At 37.0% G+C, this 21347-nt stretch overlaps 1 protein-coding gene across 2 annotated transcripts in view; it reads right to left on the bottom strand.

Moving 5' to 3' along the window:
• Positions 1-21347, bottom strand: part of LOC145983965 (uncharacterized) — a 119973-nt gene that overhangs the window by 6296 nt on the left and 92330 nt on the right. For both annotated transcript variants that reach the window (XM_083117189.1, XM_083117188.1), the window contains exons 19-26: positions 20543-20775; positions 15213-15371; positions 10221-10349; positions 9435-9565; positions 7967-8063; positions 5601-5762; positions 4305-4401; positions 1855-1962 (exon numbers count right to left, since the gene is read on the bottom strand). In XM_083117189.1, the coding sequence (XP_082973315.1) occupies positions 1855-1962; positions 4305-4401; positions 5601-5762; positions 7967-8063; positions 9435-9565; positions 10221-10349; positions 15213-15371; positions 20543-20775 (1116 nt within the window). The remainder of the gene's footprint in view (positions 1-1854; positions 1963-4304; positions 4402-5600; positions 5763-7966; positions 8064-9434; positions 9566-10220; positions 10350-15212; positions 15372-20542; positions 20776-21347) is intronic.

Genomic DNA, 21347 nt, shown 5'->3' with positions numbered 1-21347 from the left:
TGTCCATAAATAATTTATGACCAACTCCCTTCACCTTCTCCGTCAACGCTACAACTAAACCATGCGTCATTGATGTCATGGCAGTCGCTCTGTTCTTGTTCTTGCCCAGATATACGGTCATGTCATAGGTGTATCCCAAAGAATCACAGAGTTTGTAGATCTTGATCCCAAACCTCTTGTGTTTCTTTGGAATATACTGTTTGAAGATGACTTTCCCTTTGTACAAGACCATAGCTTCATCAACTGCTAAATGCACAGTAGGATAGTAGCAATTAAAGCTAAACTCATTGATATTGTCAAAGACAAACCTCGTCTTCCACAGCCTGTCATCATCGGGATCTTGGGGGGAGGGGTTCTTCGTGTTGTCCTCAAAGTGTAGGAATCTGAGCAAGTGATAAAAGTGGTTACGTGAAATCTGTTGTCCGTAAAACTGTGTGTGAAGGTGGGGTTTTCTGGACCAGTAGTCTCGCCAACGTAATCTGCGGTCATGTCCCATCAGTATTGTCAAACCAATGAAAGTCTTCATTTCGTCAATGGTCACGTCACGTTCGGGCTTTGTCGTTGGGTGCTTGTGATATGTTGGTGGTAGTACCTGTTGGTCTCAGTCACCAGATGCTGGAAGATTTCTTCGGAGAAAGTCAAGGGAAAAAAGTCCAAGGAAGAGGATGCATCGTCAATGTGTCGAACCTTCAGTCCAGTCTGTCTTAGGAAAGGTTGGGGGTTGGGAGCAGTTCTACCAGTTCGGGAAGGGGGTTGCCAGTCGGATGGAACAGGAGGAGGGGAAGGGGAATGTATATGTGACATATCATCAGAATCAGATTCTGATGATATATCAGAGGGAATGTCAAGCTCTTCTTCATCCCACTCGGAGTATGTATCCATATCCTCCAGCTCATCTCGGATTTCATCAGAACGGAGATCACTGGGGGCAGCCATGGTCGACTATAAGCCTTTTGGGGACACAGCAGGCACAAACGATACTAGCACACTTTTCACACCACAAGAAAAGCACGTAGATGACAAAAAAGTCATTGGAAGTCTGTCACTTCACTCAAAAAATATCCTCGCACTTGGGCACAAAACGACACACACCTATGCACAACTTTCATGGATGAAAAGCTAGAACGCAGCGAAAATGAGCACCAATTCTTGCAGCTGCTTGAAATTCTATTTTTAGACAATGCAGGGTAACCTTGTTGACTTGCAACTTGTGGAACACTTGTGCTCAAAAACAAAGGTTTAATTCAGCGCACCTCGAAATTCCATTCTCACAACGCAGATTCAACAACCAGTCTTCCCCAAGCCCCTGCTTGCGACTGCATGGAAAACTTTCATTTTGACATCGGATACTGATAAACAAGCTTCGTTCGAATACAGTTACCAGGCGGGAGTGAAAAGCATTGCTTTAGAACAACAAAGCCGGTCTTCCTTTGTTGGCAAAAAAATTTCCCTTGAAAAGAGACGCAAAACAGAAGTCCGTTTTTTCCTCCATTTTCATGAAGAAGAAAAAAGTGCAAGAAACATTTCTGTTAAATACACGTGTTAGGAACAGTATATATATAAAAAAAATCGAAATTCTAGCCAAAAATAGAAAAGTTATAACGTAAAAACTACGACCTTGACAGCATCTCGATTGAGATGCTTGGGACTGCGAGGGTTACATTTGGGTATCTCGAGCGAGACGCTTGGGACCCAAAAGGTTAATGTGAAAATCAAGAGAACAAGATGCTGGTTATACCAGCTACATAACTTGCCAAAATGTAGAAATATAAGTGGCACTGCAATGAGCATATTTACTTTTCAAGCCATACAATTATGCGCTGCAGAATGTAAAATGAAAAATTATGTACTTACTCATTTCAAACCATCCAGGACTTCCTGCATTGTCTCTTGCTGAAAGCAAAGCATTCCTGGCAGCCAGGAAGGCTACAATGCTCATGCAAAGAGCAGGCTCTCCAGTTGCTACAGAAAAAAAAGGAGTAGCAAATATTCAATGGAAGCAAATATGCTTACTAATACATCAATGGATATTATATATAAAACAAAATAGATACATTAAACTCAATATCTTAAATTTTCCTGCATTTTATTTTATTTCTTTCACATTGGTTCAATTAAAAACATAATAGCAAGATTCCACTATGTATACTATTAGAACTTGATAATATTAAATAAATTACAATAGTAAATAATTAGTAATTTATGAATTATATTAATAGTAGAAAACAAAGTCTTTGTTATTACTGTTTTATGTGTGAGGCTGTTTTCATATTGGTAAGTACATGAACAATTGTGCTTGCAATAAAATATTCCAAATGTTAAGAGAAGGGGTGAACCAATACCACTTTGAATTATTGTCAATAATATTAATAATAATACTTGAACATTGCTGCAATTTATAGATGTTCAGGAATGTTATAAAAGTATTAAGAGTATACAGTCCGTCACAAAAAATAGTACCACTGTCTTTGTGCTCTGCTATGAATTATTTGATCTCTCGGCAACTGGATGATATAGAAAAAAAATTATTTTGTTCCGAGCCTGTAAACTGGATAAGAGCAAGGGTAGAGCCATGGTCGCATTCAGGGTGGATAAAAATCATGATTTTTATTAAATCACGCTAAACATGTAATTTTTAAGAGTGGTGCTATTTTTTTGTGACGGACTACATATGTACTCCATTCAAACTATAGGCTTCAGAATTTTGCTTAAAAATTTAAAATAGTGATCAGAGAATCAAGTATGAGACAATGGTAATATCAAAATCAAGGTAGTTATAATATAATCACAAAATTAAATTTTGCCATGCACTAGTGGAACACAATTAATAAAAATGCACAATTTGTTCTCCATTGCCTGTGGATACCTGAGCTGCAGAAAAGTAACAGTTGGCATCTGTGAGTAAGACTGAACTGGGATTTCATGTGACCAATTGAGTTTGCTCTAATATATACTGTACTAATACAGCGTTATTCAAAAAGAATGGTACAAAAGTAAGGTTAATTTATTTTTAAGTTTAAGAGAGATACAAAAGCAATTATGGTGGGAAAGAAGAAAGGAAGGTTGTAAATTTATAGCCTGTGGTTGTAGTTGACGCTACTTGTTGTTGATAGCTAAAATGGCAACAACGAAGGTAGAGCAAGCATATTGCGTAATGGAATTTGCACAAACAGGGGCAGTTGTTACAGTTCAGAGACACTTTCGTGCTAAATTCAAGAAACGACCACCACATAGACACTGCATTATACGCTGGGTGCAGAAGTTTGAATCAACTGGATGTCTGTGCAGTAGAAAAATTCCCGGTCGACCAGGAACATCGAGCGAGACAGGGGATAGAATTTGTGCTGCTTTTCAAACGAGTCCCAGAAAATCAACAAACCAAGCAAGTAAAGAACTTAATGTGTCACAATCCACTGTATAGCGTATTCTAAGAAAGCATCTATGCTTTAAACCATACAAATTGCAACTCATGCAGGAGCTGAAAACGCAGATATGCCAAACGCCAGACCTTCTGCATTGAAATGCAGAATCTGTTTGAAGAAGAGGATGGATTCACTGACAGGTTAGTGTTCAGTGATGAAGCGACATTTCATGATAGCAGGAAAGTGAATCACCATAATGTTAGGATCTAGGGTACAGAACACCCTCATACCATAATGCAGCAGGAAAGAGACTCACAAAAAGTGAATGTGTTTTGTGCAATAAGCAGATGGAAAGTGTATGGACCTTTCTTTTTTGCCGAAGCCACTGTTACTGGCCAGACCTACCTGGACATGTTATCGGAATGGCTCATGCCACAACTGAAGGAAGATATTCCAAATTCCACCTTTCAACAGGATGGTGCTCCTCCCCACTTCCACAACCTTGTTTGTGCGTACCTCAATGACACCAGACTAGGTCGTTGGATTGACCGTAACGGGAATCAAGATTTGGCAATGCTGACCTGGCCTCCACGATCCCCAGATCTAACTCCATGCAACTTCTATTTATGGGGGTTTGTGAAAGACACTGTGTACGTTACTCCATTACCACAGGATCTGAATAATTTAAAGCAGCACATCTCTCATGCAGTGGAGCTGATAACCGAGGATATGTTGGAACGCGTCTGGCAAGAAATGGAATATCGTTTTGGCATCTGCCATGTTGCTGTTGTAATTGCTAAGTTAAATTTACAACCTTCCTTTCTTCTTTCCCAGCAGAATTGCTTTTGTATCTCTTTTCACTTAAAAATAAATTAACTTTACTTTTGTACCATTCTTTTTTTAATAACCCTGTATTATGAATAAATATTGACTCTGAATTACCTTTGGATCCAAGAACACCATATGGATTAATGGTATTTTGCAAGAAGGTCACTCTGAAATCTACTGGGATGTCCTTGGCAGTAGGTGGTTTATATTCCTAGACAAAATAAATTATTCAATGACATCTCTTGTATAAAAAAAATGGGGCTGTCATAGGTAGATAACAACAGTAATATCTTCATAAGAAAATAATATATAGCAGATTAGAGATTATTTGGAGTATTTTTAGTTTCTTCAGTGATATACCTGATAATAAAGCAAGGTGGAAAAATACTTCACTAGTTTAATTTTTTCTAGGTTTCAAGATAGGCACATTACATATACCTAAATGAATCTGTTTCAAACCAGTTAATGGGAAGGGAAACTAGATTCTTGATAATTGCTCAAAAATACCACAATAACTTGCAGTCAACTCCCTTTCAGTGTTTTAGTAGAGTTATTGGAGGAGTAGCTAAGTATAAGTGATGTTGGGCACATGAAGTAAACACTCATGCAACCACTTTCTTTATCACAACATTGTCTTCAAATTGATCTCTTTAGTGCAGACTTTCACATGTGGCAATGTTATCTACATTCATGGAATTGGTATTAATCCAACGTCTCCACATACATAAATACCAATGAAAGGTTTTAACCTTGAAATACTGATGATTATTGACACATATACACCAGATTAATTTCTTATCCAGTTAATAATCACACTCTCTTTCTTCTGAAGATGCAACATGAACATTATAAAATACAAAGACAAAATAGAAAGGCACATCTAAGATATATTTCACTTAGTATTTTATTTGTTACAACTATATTGTTTTCTAAAAAAAAATTGTCAAAGTAATTCTGGTTTCTCCTACTTTCCATCACAAACTATCTCACAAGTGTATCTTGAAACAGTTGAAAATCAGACGCTTGTATGTTACCGGACCTACAGTTTAAAATGCGATCCAAACAGGTGCAGCTTGTGCACCTGTGGGTCCAACAAAGTCATATGACACATATTCAGCTTCCACAAATAGGCTTTCTCTCCCCTCCCCCTCCCAATTTGTTTGGTGGAGAAAGTCTGTTTGCAGAAACTAAATATGTGTCATGTGACTTTGGTGAACTCCCAGGAAAAAATGCATGAGCCTGGATCTATACTATTTCACCATGCCCCACTAGGAATCCAACTTGAGCACAAAAGGACATATCACCTCGCAAAATATTGCAGATTCCTCCTGAAATGCATATTGGCTCATTATTAACTACTTATCCACATAACAACTAAATTTATGAAACAAATAAGAGGACAACACCTACCCATGTGCTATTGGTCAGTAATCTGCCTGTATCTGGATCATATATTAGTTCCTCTGTAAGCCAATAACCCATTCCCATCACAACAGCACCTTCAATTTGACCCACATCAATTCGAGGACTTAAGCTTCTTCCAACGTCTTCCAGTAAATCAACACGGAGAACCTATCATTTTAAAGAAAGTAAATATATGATTACAGTATCCATGCTTGAGAAAATAGTAGCTAGAATTGATCTACAAGGAGGGGCCTAGTAAACCAAGTATATTTTTCAAAGTTGAACAGTATTACATGAAGGTAAATTATCTGTGTGTGTCAAGAGGAGGGGATGGGGGCATTAAGTTAATATAAAATTTAGAAATATGCAAATACTAGATCTTTTTTGTATGTTCTAAACCTTCTCTTGAAGTGTTAACTGACTGCTCCTGACATCATCCCTTACTACACACTTCATACTGCTTGTGATGTGTAGCCTTGATTTAATTGAAGAAGCCAATTAATTTTAAAATGGAAAGCATGCAATTGGCTACTTTTGTTCAATTAGGTATAAATCAAGCCACGCAATCCGAAATGTACATATATTAAGTCGTTCTTCCCAGAAAGATGCTAAGGAGAGTACAAAGCAATCCACTAGAAACAACGAGTTAAACCCTCACTTTAATATTCAAGGGACCAATCATGGATATTGTTTACACTATTTCCATTTGTTTATGACAAGATGATAGACCATTCATTTGATGTTTTCCTGTGCTGCACTGTTCAACAAGATAAAGTATAGATGGAGGAAATACATGTAATAATATGCCACAATTGTTAGAGGAACACACTGTATAAATATTATGACACTCTTCTTAACTAATTCTTGTTGTTGGAACTTAGCCTAGGTTAGTATCACATGTATGTTCAACACTTCATTAAACTCTAACGTTAGTATCATGTTTCATGCTTGCTAGTTCTTATTGTTTCGATTCGTGCACGTGCAAATTTTGGTAATCATGATGAGTCACGTTGAAAGTTACAATTTCAAGTCTAGGTTTTCAAAACAATCACTTTTCCCTTTCAATGCTCAGTGTAGATCTATGTACCTTTAAAGATGTAATTAGTGTCACAAGTTTGTACACTATGTTGAATTAACAGCCGAATCCTTAAATGTTAAGTCCCCATTGCACGTGCTTGATGGTACTGAGGTAATTGCTGCCTTCAGAACAAGGAAATCGGATGTTCGTTGGTCGGTACATGATCACAGCTGGATGTGAGTCACAGCTGGTAGCGGGAGAATGTAGTGTTGCTTGCACAAATCTTGTCGTCGGAGTGATTTGAATTTTTACGGAGCAGTGTAGCAGCAAATGAATACTAATTTTCGCTGCAAGGTGTTAGCAGGAACTTAAGCTGTCAAAGGAGCACTGCCCTCTGACCGCAGGAAAGAGAACTTCTTCTATATGCATTAGCTGCTGTTCATGTTTTGTGGATTTATCCTTCACCAATTCTACATTTTTACTCTTCACTAAAACAAATTATACAAAATAGTTTTACCTAATATCAAGGGAGCTGGTGGTAGTGCCAGGGGAACGAGGGCTCATCCCTCCCTAGCCCTGCTTGGCTATGGGCCTGGTTAGTACAATGAAATATTTATTAATGTATAAATAATTTCTTACTTTTCATTTTTCCACACATGTAACATGTTTTCAATGTAGATGGTTGCAGAGACCATGCTGAAATTAATAAAAACTTTACTCTGTAGTGTCACAGCCCTATGATTGATTGATTGATTGATTTGGTGTTTTAAGTCCACTTTATGTGCAGTAAGGCTAATCAGGACTAGACCTACAGTTTAAAGTGGGATCCGAACCACTATGTGCCACCACAGGGTATCGAACCCGGGACCACTTGATTACAAGGTGACAACACTACTGCTGCGCCATCGGGGAGGCCACAAAGTCCTATGAGGACTAAGGCCTGCCAAGAGGCGTTTCACTGGATGATGTGTGGTCAGCACATTGAATTGCATCACTGGTCTTATTTGGCTTCCTTGTAGCTCACCAGTTGATCTCACATTGCTGGGTCAACACCAAATTTTGGATTACCACTGGGACAGCTCACACCAAAAGTGAGAGTACTAAACATTTGTCTATGTAGGAACAAATTGCAATGAATAGAACTCTATATTATTAACAAAAGTGTATACTTTTACATATTTATAAATTTGATGAGGCAACTCTGGAGTTTAGCCTCCATGGCAGTGTCTCTTTGTCTCTCATTTCTTTGTTCCTTCCTCCTCACTCTACTTGTCTATTTTTCACAGCAATTTTGCAATTGTAAAAACCTGTACTTAATTCACACATTAAAAATACAAATATTAATCAAACTTACATTTATCTCTCCTGTTAGGATATCAAGTTCCACTTCAGCTATTGTTACTCCCCATATGTCATATGGCACAACGTCTTCATCTTTGTCCCTTGAGTAACTAAAGGAAGATACCAATATACATATATTATTAATCATTGCATACAAATGTCCAGTTACTGCTTTCAATGCATTAATGTTTACCGCTGTTGAGCATAATACATCTGCAAAACTTAAAATTATATTTCTGCAGATGTTTTCAACTATTTTCTAACTGGGGGTGTTTTGTATGCAAATGCTCTTAACCCTTCCTGGGTCGCACAAGAAAAATTACATGGATGGTCACACATGGTCTCAGAGACTGGGTTTTTAAAATATGTCAAATTAATGGTCTAAAATGCCAAATCTTCAATTATTGTGATTACATATTTTCTTTCAACAATTGAGATTCTATAAAACTATAAAAATTGAAATTCTATAAAATTATAAGAAGGTACTCTTTGTTAATCAGGCATGGAATGGCATGTTGGATTTTCAGTAAAAACTAGGTACGCCTATAGCCACACATGGACTCAGACAGCAAGAGGCTTCAACAAACCCTCCCTAGCAGCTTGAATATCTTACTAATACTGAAACCAAATCGTGGGGTAATAGAGGAAGGTTAGAAACTCAGCTAGACAGAGGGAGAGTGTTGACAAAACAATCATTGATAAATAACTACCTTAAAATCTCACACCTGGAATGAGAGACTGTGCACGACCAACGCAGGGTTAACTGAGGCCCCTCAACTTCATTCACTGATTCTGGCGTCAACAATATTCTTGTTAAAACACCTAATTTGGAGAAATCACATGTTTTCTCATTTTATTAATATTAATATTTGTTGGATTTACCTAGTGAAAGTTTAAATGATGACTTTTGGATTTCTGTTGTAGTACTCTTCCTACTTTTGTATTATCACAAGATATTACAACACACTATTACACAATGTAAAATAAATGGTGGTTGTTCTCTTGTCCATTTCATTAGTGTACCATCCCAATTATCCTAGAGTATTAGAATATGACATTCAATAATTAAAATAATATAAAAATAATACATTAAGCATTACTTAGCATAGCAGCTATTTAAAACAAGTACATATTATAAAGGAGCTGCAGTGATCTAGTCAGTAGGGCATCTGACTGCCATGTGGGAGACCTGGGTTTGATTCCCAGGGTGGGAGTTTTTCCAGCCTTATCCCTGCATATAGTGGCTCTGGGGCTCACGCAGCCTCAAATAAATGGGTACCAGGGGGAAAGGTGGCTGGAACATAGTGCTGATTGTATCGCCTCCAAACTGACGAGATGGAGAATGTGTGGGGCCCTACCCTGACATCTCCCTGTATATGCTTCCTGGCATGGTGCAAAAGTGCATGGGGAACTTTATCTTACATAACCATATAAAAAACTTGTAAGATTATCTTGTCAATTAGTTGTTAACAGAAACTTACGTGTATTCAGCATGAAGATCTACTCCTTGGTTGAAGCACTCTGCAATGAGTTCTTGCCATGTTGGATTTTCCATTTGTTCTTTTACAGGATTAATTCTACTCAGTAGAATCTCACAGGCTTGCAAAGTAGCCTAAAGAAAATTATTTGTGAGGAATAATTATTCATAGGAAGTAATTTCATTACATAAAAACTTCTTAAAAATAAATATTCACAATGCACAAAATGTATTGCAAGTACCTCTTCCACAGAGCATGGTGTTCTTTGTTTTTTTAAATACAATATCATATGTTGAGATGTGTTTGTTCAATGGTAGATGAGAAATAATAATAAAAGTAATAATAATAATGTGAAACTTATTGGTCACATCTGGTATCATTGACAATTCTACTCAGATGTGATCAGCAAAGTCAATATTTTTATACATGTTTTACATTATCCTTTTATTGCATTGTGTCTCCTGAGAAAGGTAGATGATTGTTATATTGTTATATTGAAATGTAGTTTATATGTGAGTAATAGGTCATTGGTTAACTTTCAATTATTATTTATTACACTTAACTATGGTAATATTATAGCTAGAACTTTACAAGTCTCACATGCAGTATTTTGCCTGCTATACTAAATCTTAAACGTGACAGTCTGGCACACCTAAGAAAGGTATTTTCTCAATTACAGAATAACGTAAAAATGGACAGGTCTTGGTAACTTCCAATTCATAGAAAATGTAATAAAATTCTTAATTTTTACCCTATAAAAATGCTTAAGATATACTTGTATCTACTTACATAACAACTCAGTTCACCGCTAATGCTGCCTGATGACACTGATGCATTTGGAGAAATAAGATTTGATGCCGGCTTAATGCTAACCATCTCTAATGGTATCCCTAAGGCATATGCACACACTTGAGCTACCTGTAAGAAATTTAAAAAAGAAACATATGTTTATAAAACAAGCACAGGTATGTGTCACATCAGTTATTACAAATATAATTATCATATATTTACAAAAGTTAAGTTGTTTAAGAGACCAGATATAAATTACTAACAAGAGCAGTGGTGAATGCTCCAAATACCCATGGCTTGCAAGTGCTACCCTTGTCGAGGGGAGGGTGGTCAGCAGGTATTGAAAAATTATGTCAACATAGTGTGTGTGAAAAGAAAGATAAAAGCATCATGCATACTTGAACACATACCTGAAACATGAATGGATGGGTGAGTGCCTGCTTCTCTCTTTCAAAGGAACTATTTTTCACTGAACAAGAATGTGACTTAACTTCTCTAGTTGTGACAAAATATGCATGTACAATACTTGGAGAAAACCTCTGTCGATGATACAGATTAACTATTGGAACCAATTGACAGTAAGAGTGTCTTAGGAGCCTTGAGTCTTATTGCCAACTACGAAACTTCAATAACAGCAAATGTGGCAGTGGTATATGTTGAAAAATATTTTTGGAAGGCAAAAATTCCTTTTAGAGATAATCTGTGGTAAAAAAAAAAAACTTTGATAATATTTTGGACTCATTATTATTTGATAAAGAGGTGATAAATATTGTGTACAATAGCAACAGGTATATATTGTTATATATTCTGGGCAGCACTCCTACATTGTATTCTCTTGCTAGGGATTTTGAACCAGTGAGGATGGATGATATTTTTCATTATTTGTCATTTTGATGAAGAGATGATAAAGAGAAAGAGGAGACAGCTGTAAGCTAAGGGATGAAAGGGAAAATGTTGTAGAAGAGGATGAAGAAATAAGGAGAATGTGGAGAAATCATTTCGAGAAATTACTTAACATGAAAAAAGGAAATGGACATGAAGAAGTAAGTGAAGGAAAAAGAAAACCGGAAGGAAAAATTGAATCTCACATGGAAAGAAGTGGATGAAGCACTGAAGAGAATGAAGAGAGGTAGAGCACCTGGAGGAGATGAAGTGCCAGTGGAAATGATACTAGGAGCAGGAGTGATTGGTGTGCAGTGGCTGTACAGTGTGTTGAAAACAGTGTGCCAAGAGAGAGAAGTGCCGAGAGATTGGACAAAGGGGCTAATAGTTCCCATATTCAAGAAAGGTGACAGAATGGAATGTAAACACTACAGAGGAATAACACTAAATGTGTCACTCAGTAAAGGCGTATGAGAAAATATTAGAGAAAAGAATAAGGGAAGTGACAGAGTGGAACATGAGAGAGGAACAATATGGATTTAGAAGAGGTAGATCAATAGATCTGATATTCAACATAAGGCAAATGCAAGAAAGCCACTGCAAGTATGTAAATGATTTGATTATGGCATTTCTAGATATAGAAAAGGCATATGATAGCATGGACAGAACAAAGATTTGGAAAAGACTAAGAGAGAAAGGGGTTGAGGAAGAGATAGTGTGTCGAGTGCAGAGTACATACAAGGCCAACCAGAGCACATACAAGGCCAACCAGAGCTGTGTGAAGACACGAGTGGGAAGAATGGAGTGGTTCAGTAAAAGTAATGGACTAAAGCAGGGAAGTGCTCTTTCCCCACTGCTCTTCATAATTACAATGGATGCAATTAACGAAGAGGTGAGGAAGAAGATAGGAGATGAAGAAATGAAGACCCTGTTGTTTGCTGATGACTTAGTAATATGGGAAAATAAGGAAGAAGAAGTATAGAGACAGCTGATAGTTGGAATGAGGAAATCAGAAGAGCAGGAATGAAATTCAGTGCAAAAAAGAGTGAGGTGCAAATAACAACAAGAAACATTGCCAGGAATGAACCAAGAATAAAGATGGACATGGAATAGTTGAGGGTAGTGGAGAGCTTCAAATATCTAGGAAGCATAATTGAGAGAAGCAGAATAGATGAGGAGGTAAACAGAAGAGGACAAATGGGTGGTAAACTATATCAAAGCTTTCAAAGATTAATATGGAACAGAGATGTATCTATGAAATGCAAGAAGGTAATATATAACACATACTATGTGCCGATAATTATGTATGGAGCAGAGACTTGGACAATGACGGAGAGAGAGACAAAAGAAAGATGCAGGCAGTGGAGATGAAATTTTTAAGGAGTGTATTGGGGAAGACTAGAAGGAATAGAATAAGGAATGAGGAGATCTGACAGACAGTGGGTGTGGTGAAGCTTCAGAACAGGATAGATCAGGTACAGATGAGATGGTTCGGACACATGAAGAGGATAGATGCAGAAAGACTACCAGTAAGAGCTTACAATGGACAAGGAGTGGGAATAAGGCCAAGGGGGAGACCAAGATGTCGGTGGAAAGAGCAGATAGTGGAGAGTGTTAGGAGAAGAGGACAAGATTGGAATACCATGGAAGGAGAGGAGTGGTGGAAGACCAGAAAAAATGGAGAGGCTTGACTTCTATGCCGATCTAGCCAGAGGCAGGAAACGGCAAAGGATGATGATGATGATGTCATTTTGCTGGCTATTGAATGCAGAAGCCTAATCTGAAGACTTATTTTAACAGAAAACCTTTGATAGAAACCACAATCTTCCATAAATATGAAACAATACTTTTGAATACATGGCAACAAAACAATAAAATGAGTAGAGGCATGCATATTTCGTTTTTGACGAAAACACAAAATGTGAAATAACACATTGTAATGTTAATTTTTTATGTTTCTGAAAGGTATGAGGTGCATTTTCCTACCCTGTTTTGATACGAAATGATGCAAAATAGAGTTTATTTATCAATGTGGCACTTTCTTAAGTTTGAATTATCCTGTGCGTTATGCAATTCATGGAAAATTGATTAATTCTGCTGTAAATATTTGAGAAACAAAAATGGACTCCTTTATACAGGAATAAACTTAATACTCTGCTAACTACATAAATGTTCTATTTAAAGGGATATGTTTATTTTATGTAATAAGTGCAGTTTTTAAATCAAATTTAGGATTATAGTCACAATTTTAAAACCAAAATGTCATTGTATATACTGCTTTTGATCTGATTTTCCACTGCTATAACATGAAATTTTATTTTATTTACCACTTTTGAACCTGAAATTGACTCTGTTTTTGTACTGAAATTTTGCTTTTTTATTTACCAAAAATATGTGCCTTCAAAAATGGGCAATTAAAATACCACCCACCGTGCAGGATATAAAGATATTTAAATCCTGATTTGAGGGTTCTTGAAAAATAAAAACAGGAGAGTCATTACGAGGATTTAAGGCATAGTCCCAATTTTATGGTGCAAATGGAAAGTCAATACAACCCATCTATCAAAATCTGAGAATTGCAACTCTCAACTCTTAACAGTGGATATTGATGTAAAAGGTGAATTTTTGTTCAGGCATTAAAACATCAATCTTGTTTTGACACAGTACACCATGCTAAATGTCCCCTAGCAGGCAAATGGGGCACTTGCATCTGCACCCACAGACAGTGTAATCTTCTGTGGGGTAATGTCTTGAAAAGATGTATGCTGTGTTCATAGCCCCAATCTTTAACCCTTTATAAAAGTTAAGGCCATTTTAGTTTTTTCTTTACAAAATCACATTTTTTATTTTAATTTGCCGAAATTAATTTTTGTTGTATTTACTGCATATTGGTTGAATGATGCAAATAAACTCTGTGCTGATGCATCCATATTAATTTTCAAAGTAAAAATAAATTTGAGTGGATGATATTAAGGGACCCATGTTTGCAAGATTCCAGGCTTAGGCTAACCTACTTCTTCTTTACATTTTATGGGAGAGGGGGGGCACTTTAAAATCATGAATTGTTGAAATACTTTATCTGATTGTAGTGGTTGTTGTTTTGGATTATCATGTTGGTAGCTGGTGATTGTGTCCTAGCCAGGACTGGCAAGGTAATTAACTTGTTACATTTCTTTACGTAAATTACACGTAATTTACTAGTAATTTACTTTGTGTAGAAAACCAGTTTTTTGCGTACATATAAAAAACTAAAACTAATTTTCTTTCGTAAATTAGTAACATAAAAATTACTCTAATTACATTTAAAACTTTAATTTTCTTGCATATTTCAGCACAAAATCATTATTTTCTAAAGATTGTATATACAGCCACCACACGCCTTTCCCTCCCTAACAGAATTTTAAAAAATAGAACTGTTCTTTCACATACTTTAAATAATTGATAAACCTGTAAATATATAGGAATTGCACTAGTACTTGTATTTATAACATAATATAACGATTAATGACAATTTATTTGGATTGGATTTCAAAGTTCTAGTAACAACTTCAAATTCCTTTTTCATACAATTATACACTTGCATAGGCTAATTGTGATGTGAATGTGAATGTGAATATGGCAGTTTGTAAAATTCCAAAATAAGAGCACATACAAATTTGGAAGGAAAGTTTTATAAAGCCTCTTTTTCTGCCACTGCCATACATAATAATAACCATAGTAAAAAAAAAGTTTTCTTTTAATTTTTATGTTTCAATCTAGTTTTCTATGTACTTTACGTTTTATACGTATTTTACAGGTTTTTTATGTGTAATTTATGTATCATGTGGGTAACCTTTCTTTTACGCTTAATTGCACAACCCTGTTCCTAGCTCTTGCCATTATAATAAATTATTGATCTGTTTCGATACAAAAGCAAGGAGGGAGGTGAGGGAGAGAGAAAGAGAGAGGGGAGGGAGGGGGAGGGAGAGGGGAGAGAGAGAGAGAGAGAGAGAGAGAGAGAGAGAGAGAGAGAGAGAGAGAGAGAGAGAGAGAGAGAGAGAGAGAGAGAGAGAGAGAGAGAGAGAGAGAGAGAGAAAGCAATAGAAAACACTGAAACACTGCATAACTTACCTTTGTGTTAGTTCCTTGCCCAAATTCTATTCCTGCATGTGATACAGCTACAGAACCATCGTCATGGAAAATGGAAACAAAACCACTATAATTTCCGGAATACATCAGAGGATATCTCATTGGCACCAAAGCCATGCCTCGCTTTTTCCAACGATTTGCCTAACAAGAAAATTATTTTCACAAATTTTACAAATGGATTAGAACAGGGAGGCCAAAGAATGTTTAAAGGTGGGTGGGTTATCCTCAGGGCATGTCATTGTAAAGTAGGTACCAAAAATATATATATAAAAAAAAAATGTAACATAAATTGCACTGCGATGACAATGACAACTGATGATCTTCATCTTTTACAGGATAAAAACACTCACTGGCAACTTATGAATATGAAAGGAATAGCTAGAGGAATACATTTTTCATTTTTGATGGAAACACAAAATGTGAAATAACACACTGTAATATTAATTTTTCATGTTTCTTAACACTAGAAGCGCCAAGCTGGTCTTTTTGACCGTTTTTCAAATTGCAGTTTCTGCTTTGTACAGAAACCTTTTTATTTAATTAAAGTTTCAGATACAGTACCGAAAGACCATTTTATATTGAAACTGTAGTAACAAGAAGAAAATAAAAACAATAATAAAAATAAAAATAACAACAAAACAAAACAATATAAGATGGCAGACGAAAAAAAGAAATTGTTACACGTACATTCTTAGCGATTGTTGGAAACTGTGTTCTGACAAGAAAATATTTACAGGTAGGTTATTATATAAGTGGGGAGCCTATAGTAAAGAGACCACTGTAGGAGAGAGAGCTTTGTAGAAGGAATGTGAAATAGCTTTACATTGCGGGTTGGCCGTGCGGGTACTCATAGATGGAATTGGTTTACAAGGAATTTGTTTTTTTAAATTTGCCATTAATGATTTTATGCAAAAATTTCATGTCTGCTAGTTCGTGATGAGTGTGTGGTAACTGTATCTTCAAAATAGACATAATATCTGTTTTATGGAGGTGTCTGAGAGAAGGAATTCTATGGCGAGCAATTGTGAGGAAAAAGCTAAGAACAGAATCAATCCTGGAAAGATTAGTTTCAAAAGCCATAGTCCAGATGGGGGAACAGTATTCAAGAATGGGAGAGATAAAGGATTTGAAAAATATGCTAATGGCTGATTGGTTTTGGATTTCAGGGAACCTGTACAGAATACCAAGGAGACGCATGGCTCGTTTAGTAGTATATGTAATGTGATCATTGAAGTTTAGCTTTTCATTGATGATAACACCAAGATCTTTTTGAGAGGAAACGTTTTTGATGGGACAGTTTTCAAGAGTATAAAGAGAGATCAGTTTGATCCTTTTTAAGGAAATGGTGAGGCAGGAGCATTTCTGAGGATTCAATTCAAGTTCACTGGCGACACCACACAAGTAGTTATGTAAGAGCTTGTTGTAGGATTAGTGAATCGCGTTCCGATGAAATTTCTTTGAAGAGTTTACAGTCATCGGCAAAGAGAAGTACATTTATGGGAAGAGAAGACAGTCTGTCTGGTAGATCATCCATGTAAAGAAGGAACAAAAGTGGGCCTAAGACACTCCCCTGGGGGACACCAGACAGGACGGGTAGAAAGCTGGAAGAGGAGCCAGAGAGGATAACATGCTGCTCTCGTGCATGCAGATAGTCTGTTAGCAAAGATAGAAGTTTACCATGGATGTGAAATCTGGATTGTAATTTATGAAGAAGGAGATTATGGTTAATTTTATCGAAAGCTTATGAAATGTCCAAATATATAACGTCAAGCTGGGAATTGTTTGAGATAGACTGAGTAGCATGAGAAAGTAATACCGATAGATTGGTCAAGCAAGAGCTGCCTGGAAGAAAACCATGCTGAGCAGTATTTATAAGGTGAGATGTGAACTTCAGCAACCTGTCTTTGATTATTTTCTCACAGATGATAGAGAGGTGACAAAAGAGAGATTGGTCGATAAGATTTTACAGAATGTTTGTCTACAGATTTATAAATCGGTACAACATTTGCACGTTTGAACAGTTTAGGAAACACACCTGCATAAAAACACTTGTTTAGTAAGAGACACAGAGGGTGAGCCAGGGAGTCAGCAGTGATGCGAAGGAAAATTGTTGGAATTTCATCGGGGCCTAAGGACCAGTGCAATGGCAAAGAGAGGATGAGAGATTTGACTTCTTGAGGGAGGTTTTGACCGAGGAGAGAGTGTGGGAACTAACAGACTTAACATGAGGAAGAGGTTCAGAAACTGTCTCCGAGGAGAAATTTTCATGAAAAAAGTGTTAAAAAGTTGTGCTCTTTCGTCTCCAACAGCGGTGTCAGAATTATTTACAATTTCCATAGGCACACGAGGATTCTGTTTTCTCGAATTTAATAATGAGTAGAACTTCTTCGGTTCAGCAACACACTCAGCTGTTATGTTATTTACATATTCAGTATACCTTGTTTTGAGTAAATATTTTAAATGTCTCACTAAACGTTTTGTAGGTATGTTCATTTGGGTACTGCTTCCACAAGTTCCAGGCCAGATTTTTGTTTTTCAATGTAAGGATAAGTTCACTGTCGAACCAAATTGGATATTTTGCAGAACGTGCTTTGTTCGTAGGCACAAAGTCCTTTATTACAGCATGGAGGGCTTCCAGGAACATCTCCATAGTGTCGTTGACCTCTTCCTCTTCCAGCAAAAACCAGGGATAGGCATCGAGTGCTCGCCAGACATCGCTCCAGGGCGTTTTTCGCCACAGGCAGCGAGGACCGTTCTGGGGGTGGAGATTTTTGACCTTCTCAGCGGAGGGGAGGCTCACAGCAACATCGAGAGAGGTATGGTCCAAGGACAGCAAATTCCTTTCAGGTGTTATCTCTAGTTTGCACAGTGTTGCCAGAACATAGTCCAAATTGCTTTCTCCACGCGTTTTGTGCATGTTATGCTGCTTCATACCACGAGGTATGTTCAGTGTATATTGGCAAAGATGGTATAAATTCTTGGACTGTTGAATCTACTGGAGCACATGCTGGAGGGCGACGTAGAGAGAGACAGCAGGTCCCACTCCTTACGCAAAGTGTACAGAAGAAGAAGCAGCTCGAAACTAGCAACCCAACTGGCGTTTGTCATTACGAGAACTTGACGCTTTCCTGGCTATTTTATATGCTAGAGGAGGGTATGGGTGCAGTTCTATAGACTACGATTTTGTATGGAAAACTACTTGGGGGCCACCTTTCTTTCAACAAACAATGTCAAGAAACAGATTCAGGGAAATAATGAAATTTCTTAGATTCGATTCAAAATCATCCAGATCTGAACAATTACAAACTGATTAATTTGCACTGTACTCTGAAATTTGGGACAAATTTGGTAGGAGTTGCTACACTCCAGGGGAAAATCTGACAGTTGACGAACAATTGTTTCCTTCAAAAGCGAGGTGTAGATTTACACAGTACATGCCAAACAAACCAGACAAATTTGGTACAAAATTTTGGATGCTAGTGGACGAACATTCCAAATACATGTGCAATGCCTTTCCATACCTTGGGAAAGATGAATCAAGGAATAATAATGTTACTGTAACTGAAAATGTTGTATTGAGAATTACTTCACCTTATCTAAATGTGGGTAGAAAAGTAACTACTGATAATTATTTCACACCGCTAAAACTCGCTGAGAAGCTAAAGGAGAAGAAGACAAGCCTAATTGGCACTATGAAGAAAAATAGAAAGGAGATTCCTAATTAAATTGTGAACATTAGAACACAAGTGTATGAAACATCTTTGCTAAAAAGGGGGGACATTACATTGTGTGCATACCAAGCTAAACCAAACAAAAATGTTCTCTCCTAAGCTCCGTGCATTCAGATGTAGAAGTAGATTTGCAAAGCCAGAAGAAACTCCCAGAAACAATCAAGTATTACAACAAAACTAAATGCGGTGTTGATGTTGTTGATCAAATGGCATGGAAATATTCAGTCCATGGTTCATCACGTAGATGAATGTGTTTTACAATATCTTAGATCTGGCAGCAATAAATGCATGGGTAGTTTACAAGGCAGTCACAGGGAGGAAAGTTACGAGACATAACTTTTTGATAGAATTAGCTGAGGAACTGAGAGAAGGACATTTGAATGCAAAGCCCAATAAAATATTGTCAACATCAATATCACATGCACGGAATGTAAGTGACTCTGTTTCCAGAAAGAGGCGCCAATGCCAGGTGGCATTGTGCAATGAAAACAAAAAAAAAGTGACGTTTGTTCAATGTGTAACAAATATGATTGTGGAAAATGTGTTTCTGGTGTAGAAAAGGTACTGAAATGAAATGACGGAAACTTATTTCCTTGAAGAAAATGAATATTTATTGTTGTAATTAGTGCATGGAAAAAAAATCGCTGGGTTTCATGATATTTTTGTATTTTTTACAAAATATTTTGTTTTATTAGCAATAAGATGATTATTGGTAATATCCATTTTGAGAAATTGTCAAATTTTAAATACCGGTAATTTTGACCGGAGGTGGCGCTTCTAGGTAGTAAATAATCCTGGCGCTTCTAGTGTTAAAGGTGTGAGGCATGTTTTCCCATGATGTTCTGTCACAAAATGAGAAATGAACTGCAAAATAAACTTTTAAACACAAAATGTAGAGTTTATTTACCAACACAACACTTTCTGAAACCTGAATTATGCAAATCACGAAAAATGATTAATGCTGCTGTAAATATTTGAGAACAAAAATTGATTCCTTTACACAGAAATAAACTTAGTACTCTGACAACTAGATAAATGTACTATTTGAAGGGAAATATTTTCATTTTGTGAAAGAAATGTAGTTTTAAAATCCCATTTAGTGTTATATTCACCATTTTAACACAGAAATGGCATTTTATATGATGCTTTTGATCCCAAACTGTGCCCAGATTTTGTACCAAAATTTTGATATTTTATTGACCATAAATATGTGCCTCTAGGAATACCATACAAGTCAGATGCAGATCAACTAGTAAGATTGGCCACAGTTACATTTGAGAGGTGTATGAGTGAAGATACGAAATGTGAATACTAAGACCTGGAGTCTGTGTTTTTGGGCTTTGTGAATAGTTCCAGTTGCGAAAAACATACAAGCAAGGTTCCACTGTACTGTGTGAGTATGCCATGGGACATTTTTGTGGATCTCATGAGATTCCCGAACTCCAGAAAAGAACCAAATGGGTTTTGACTGACACCAATACACCATCGGCTCAGCCCTAGTGTTATTGCAGATAACAAAATCCAAAAACTCCAACCACAAAAACACATTTCTAAAAATGGTCCTTAAGAGACTGTACTTACAGCATTATATTCATCCACAAACTGTTTTCTTGCATCGTAGTCTGCTGAAGTTTTCAGTTGCTCAATGAACTGTGGTATGGGGTTTTCAGCTCGAAGGGCATACCTAGGATCCATAAGGGTTTTGCTTGTAGAAGATAATAGGTTAGCCAATCTTACATCAGTTGCATCTAGATTAAGAGCAACTGCTACGTGTTCCATAATTATTTCAATGTTAGCAATTCCCTCAGTTGTTCCTGTAAAAGAGAACAGAAATACTCAAGAGCCCATGTTGACCAAATAAGGATCATGTGATTCTTGCACTGGCATCATTATTCATTAGAACACATTCATCATCCTTCACCGATTCCTACCTCTTGCTGGGTCGGCATAGAAGTCAAGCATCTCCATTTTTTCCTGGTCTTCCACCACTCCTCTCTTTCCATGGTGTTCCAATCTTGTCCTCATCAAGTAACTCTCTGTTATCTGCTCTTTCCACTGACAGTGCAAGCCTACTGGATGGGTCACAGGTGGTGGATAGTGAAACCTACATCAGATATGAGGGAAAAACCAAATAAGCATTCCCAGACCGAGGCGGCAAGGCTATCATGGTGTGGAGGGTGTCCAGTGGTATGGACATACTCAGCAAATACCACAGATACCATCGAGAGCCTGGTGTCATTGCAAATAATAATAATAAAAAAAGTGTTTGCCCGGGCCCGGAGGGATCCAGAAAGGCTAAACGAGTTGGAACGCTGACAGAAAAACAAGGGTGTACCTGAGAACCCACAGGTGGGAGCCCCACCACCCAGGTGTAGGCTGTGACAGG

This window comes from Lepisma saccharinum, chromosome 2 (genome assembly GCF_977018435.1).
Source record: "Lepisma saccharinum chromosome 2, izLepSacc3.1, whole genome shotgun sequence".
Lineage (NCBI taxonomy): Eukaryota > Metazoa > Arthropoda > Insecta > Zygentoma > Lepismatidae > Lepisma > Lepisma saccharinum.
The sequence above is the reverse complement of the archived record's forward strand: the minus strand, read 5'-3'. Positions and strand labels throughout refer to the sequence as shown.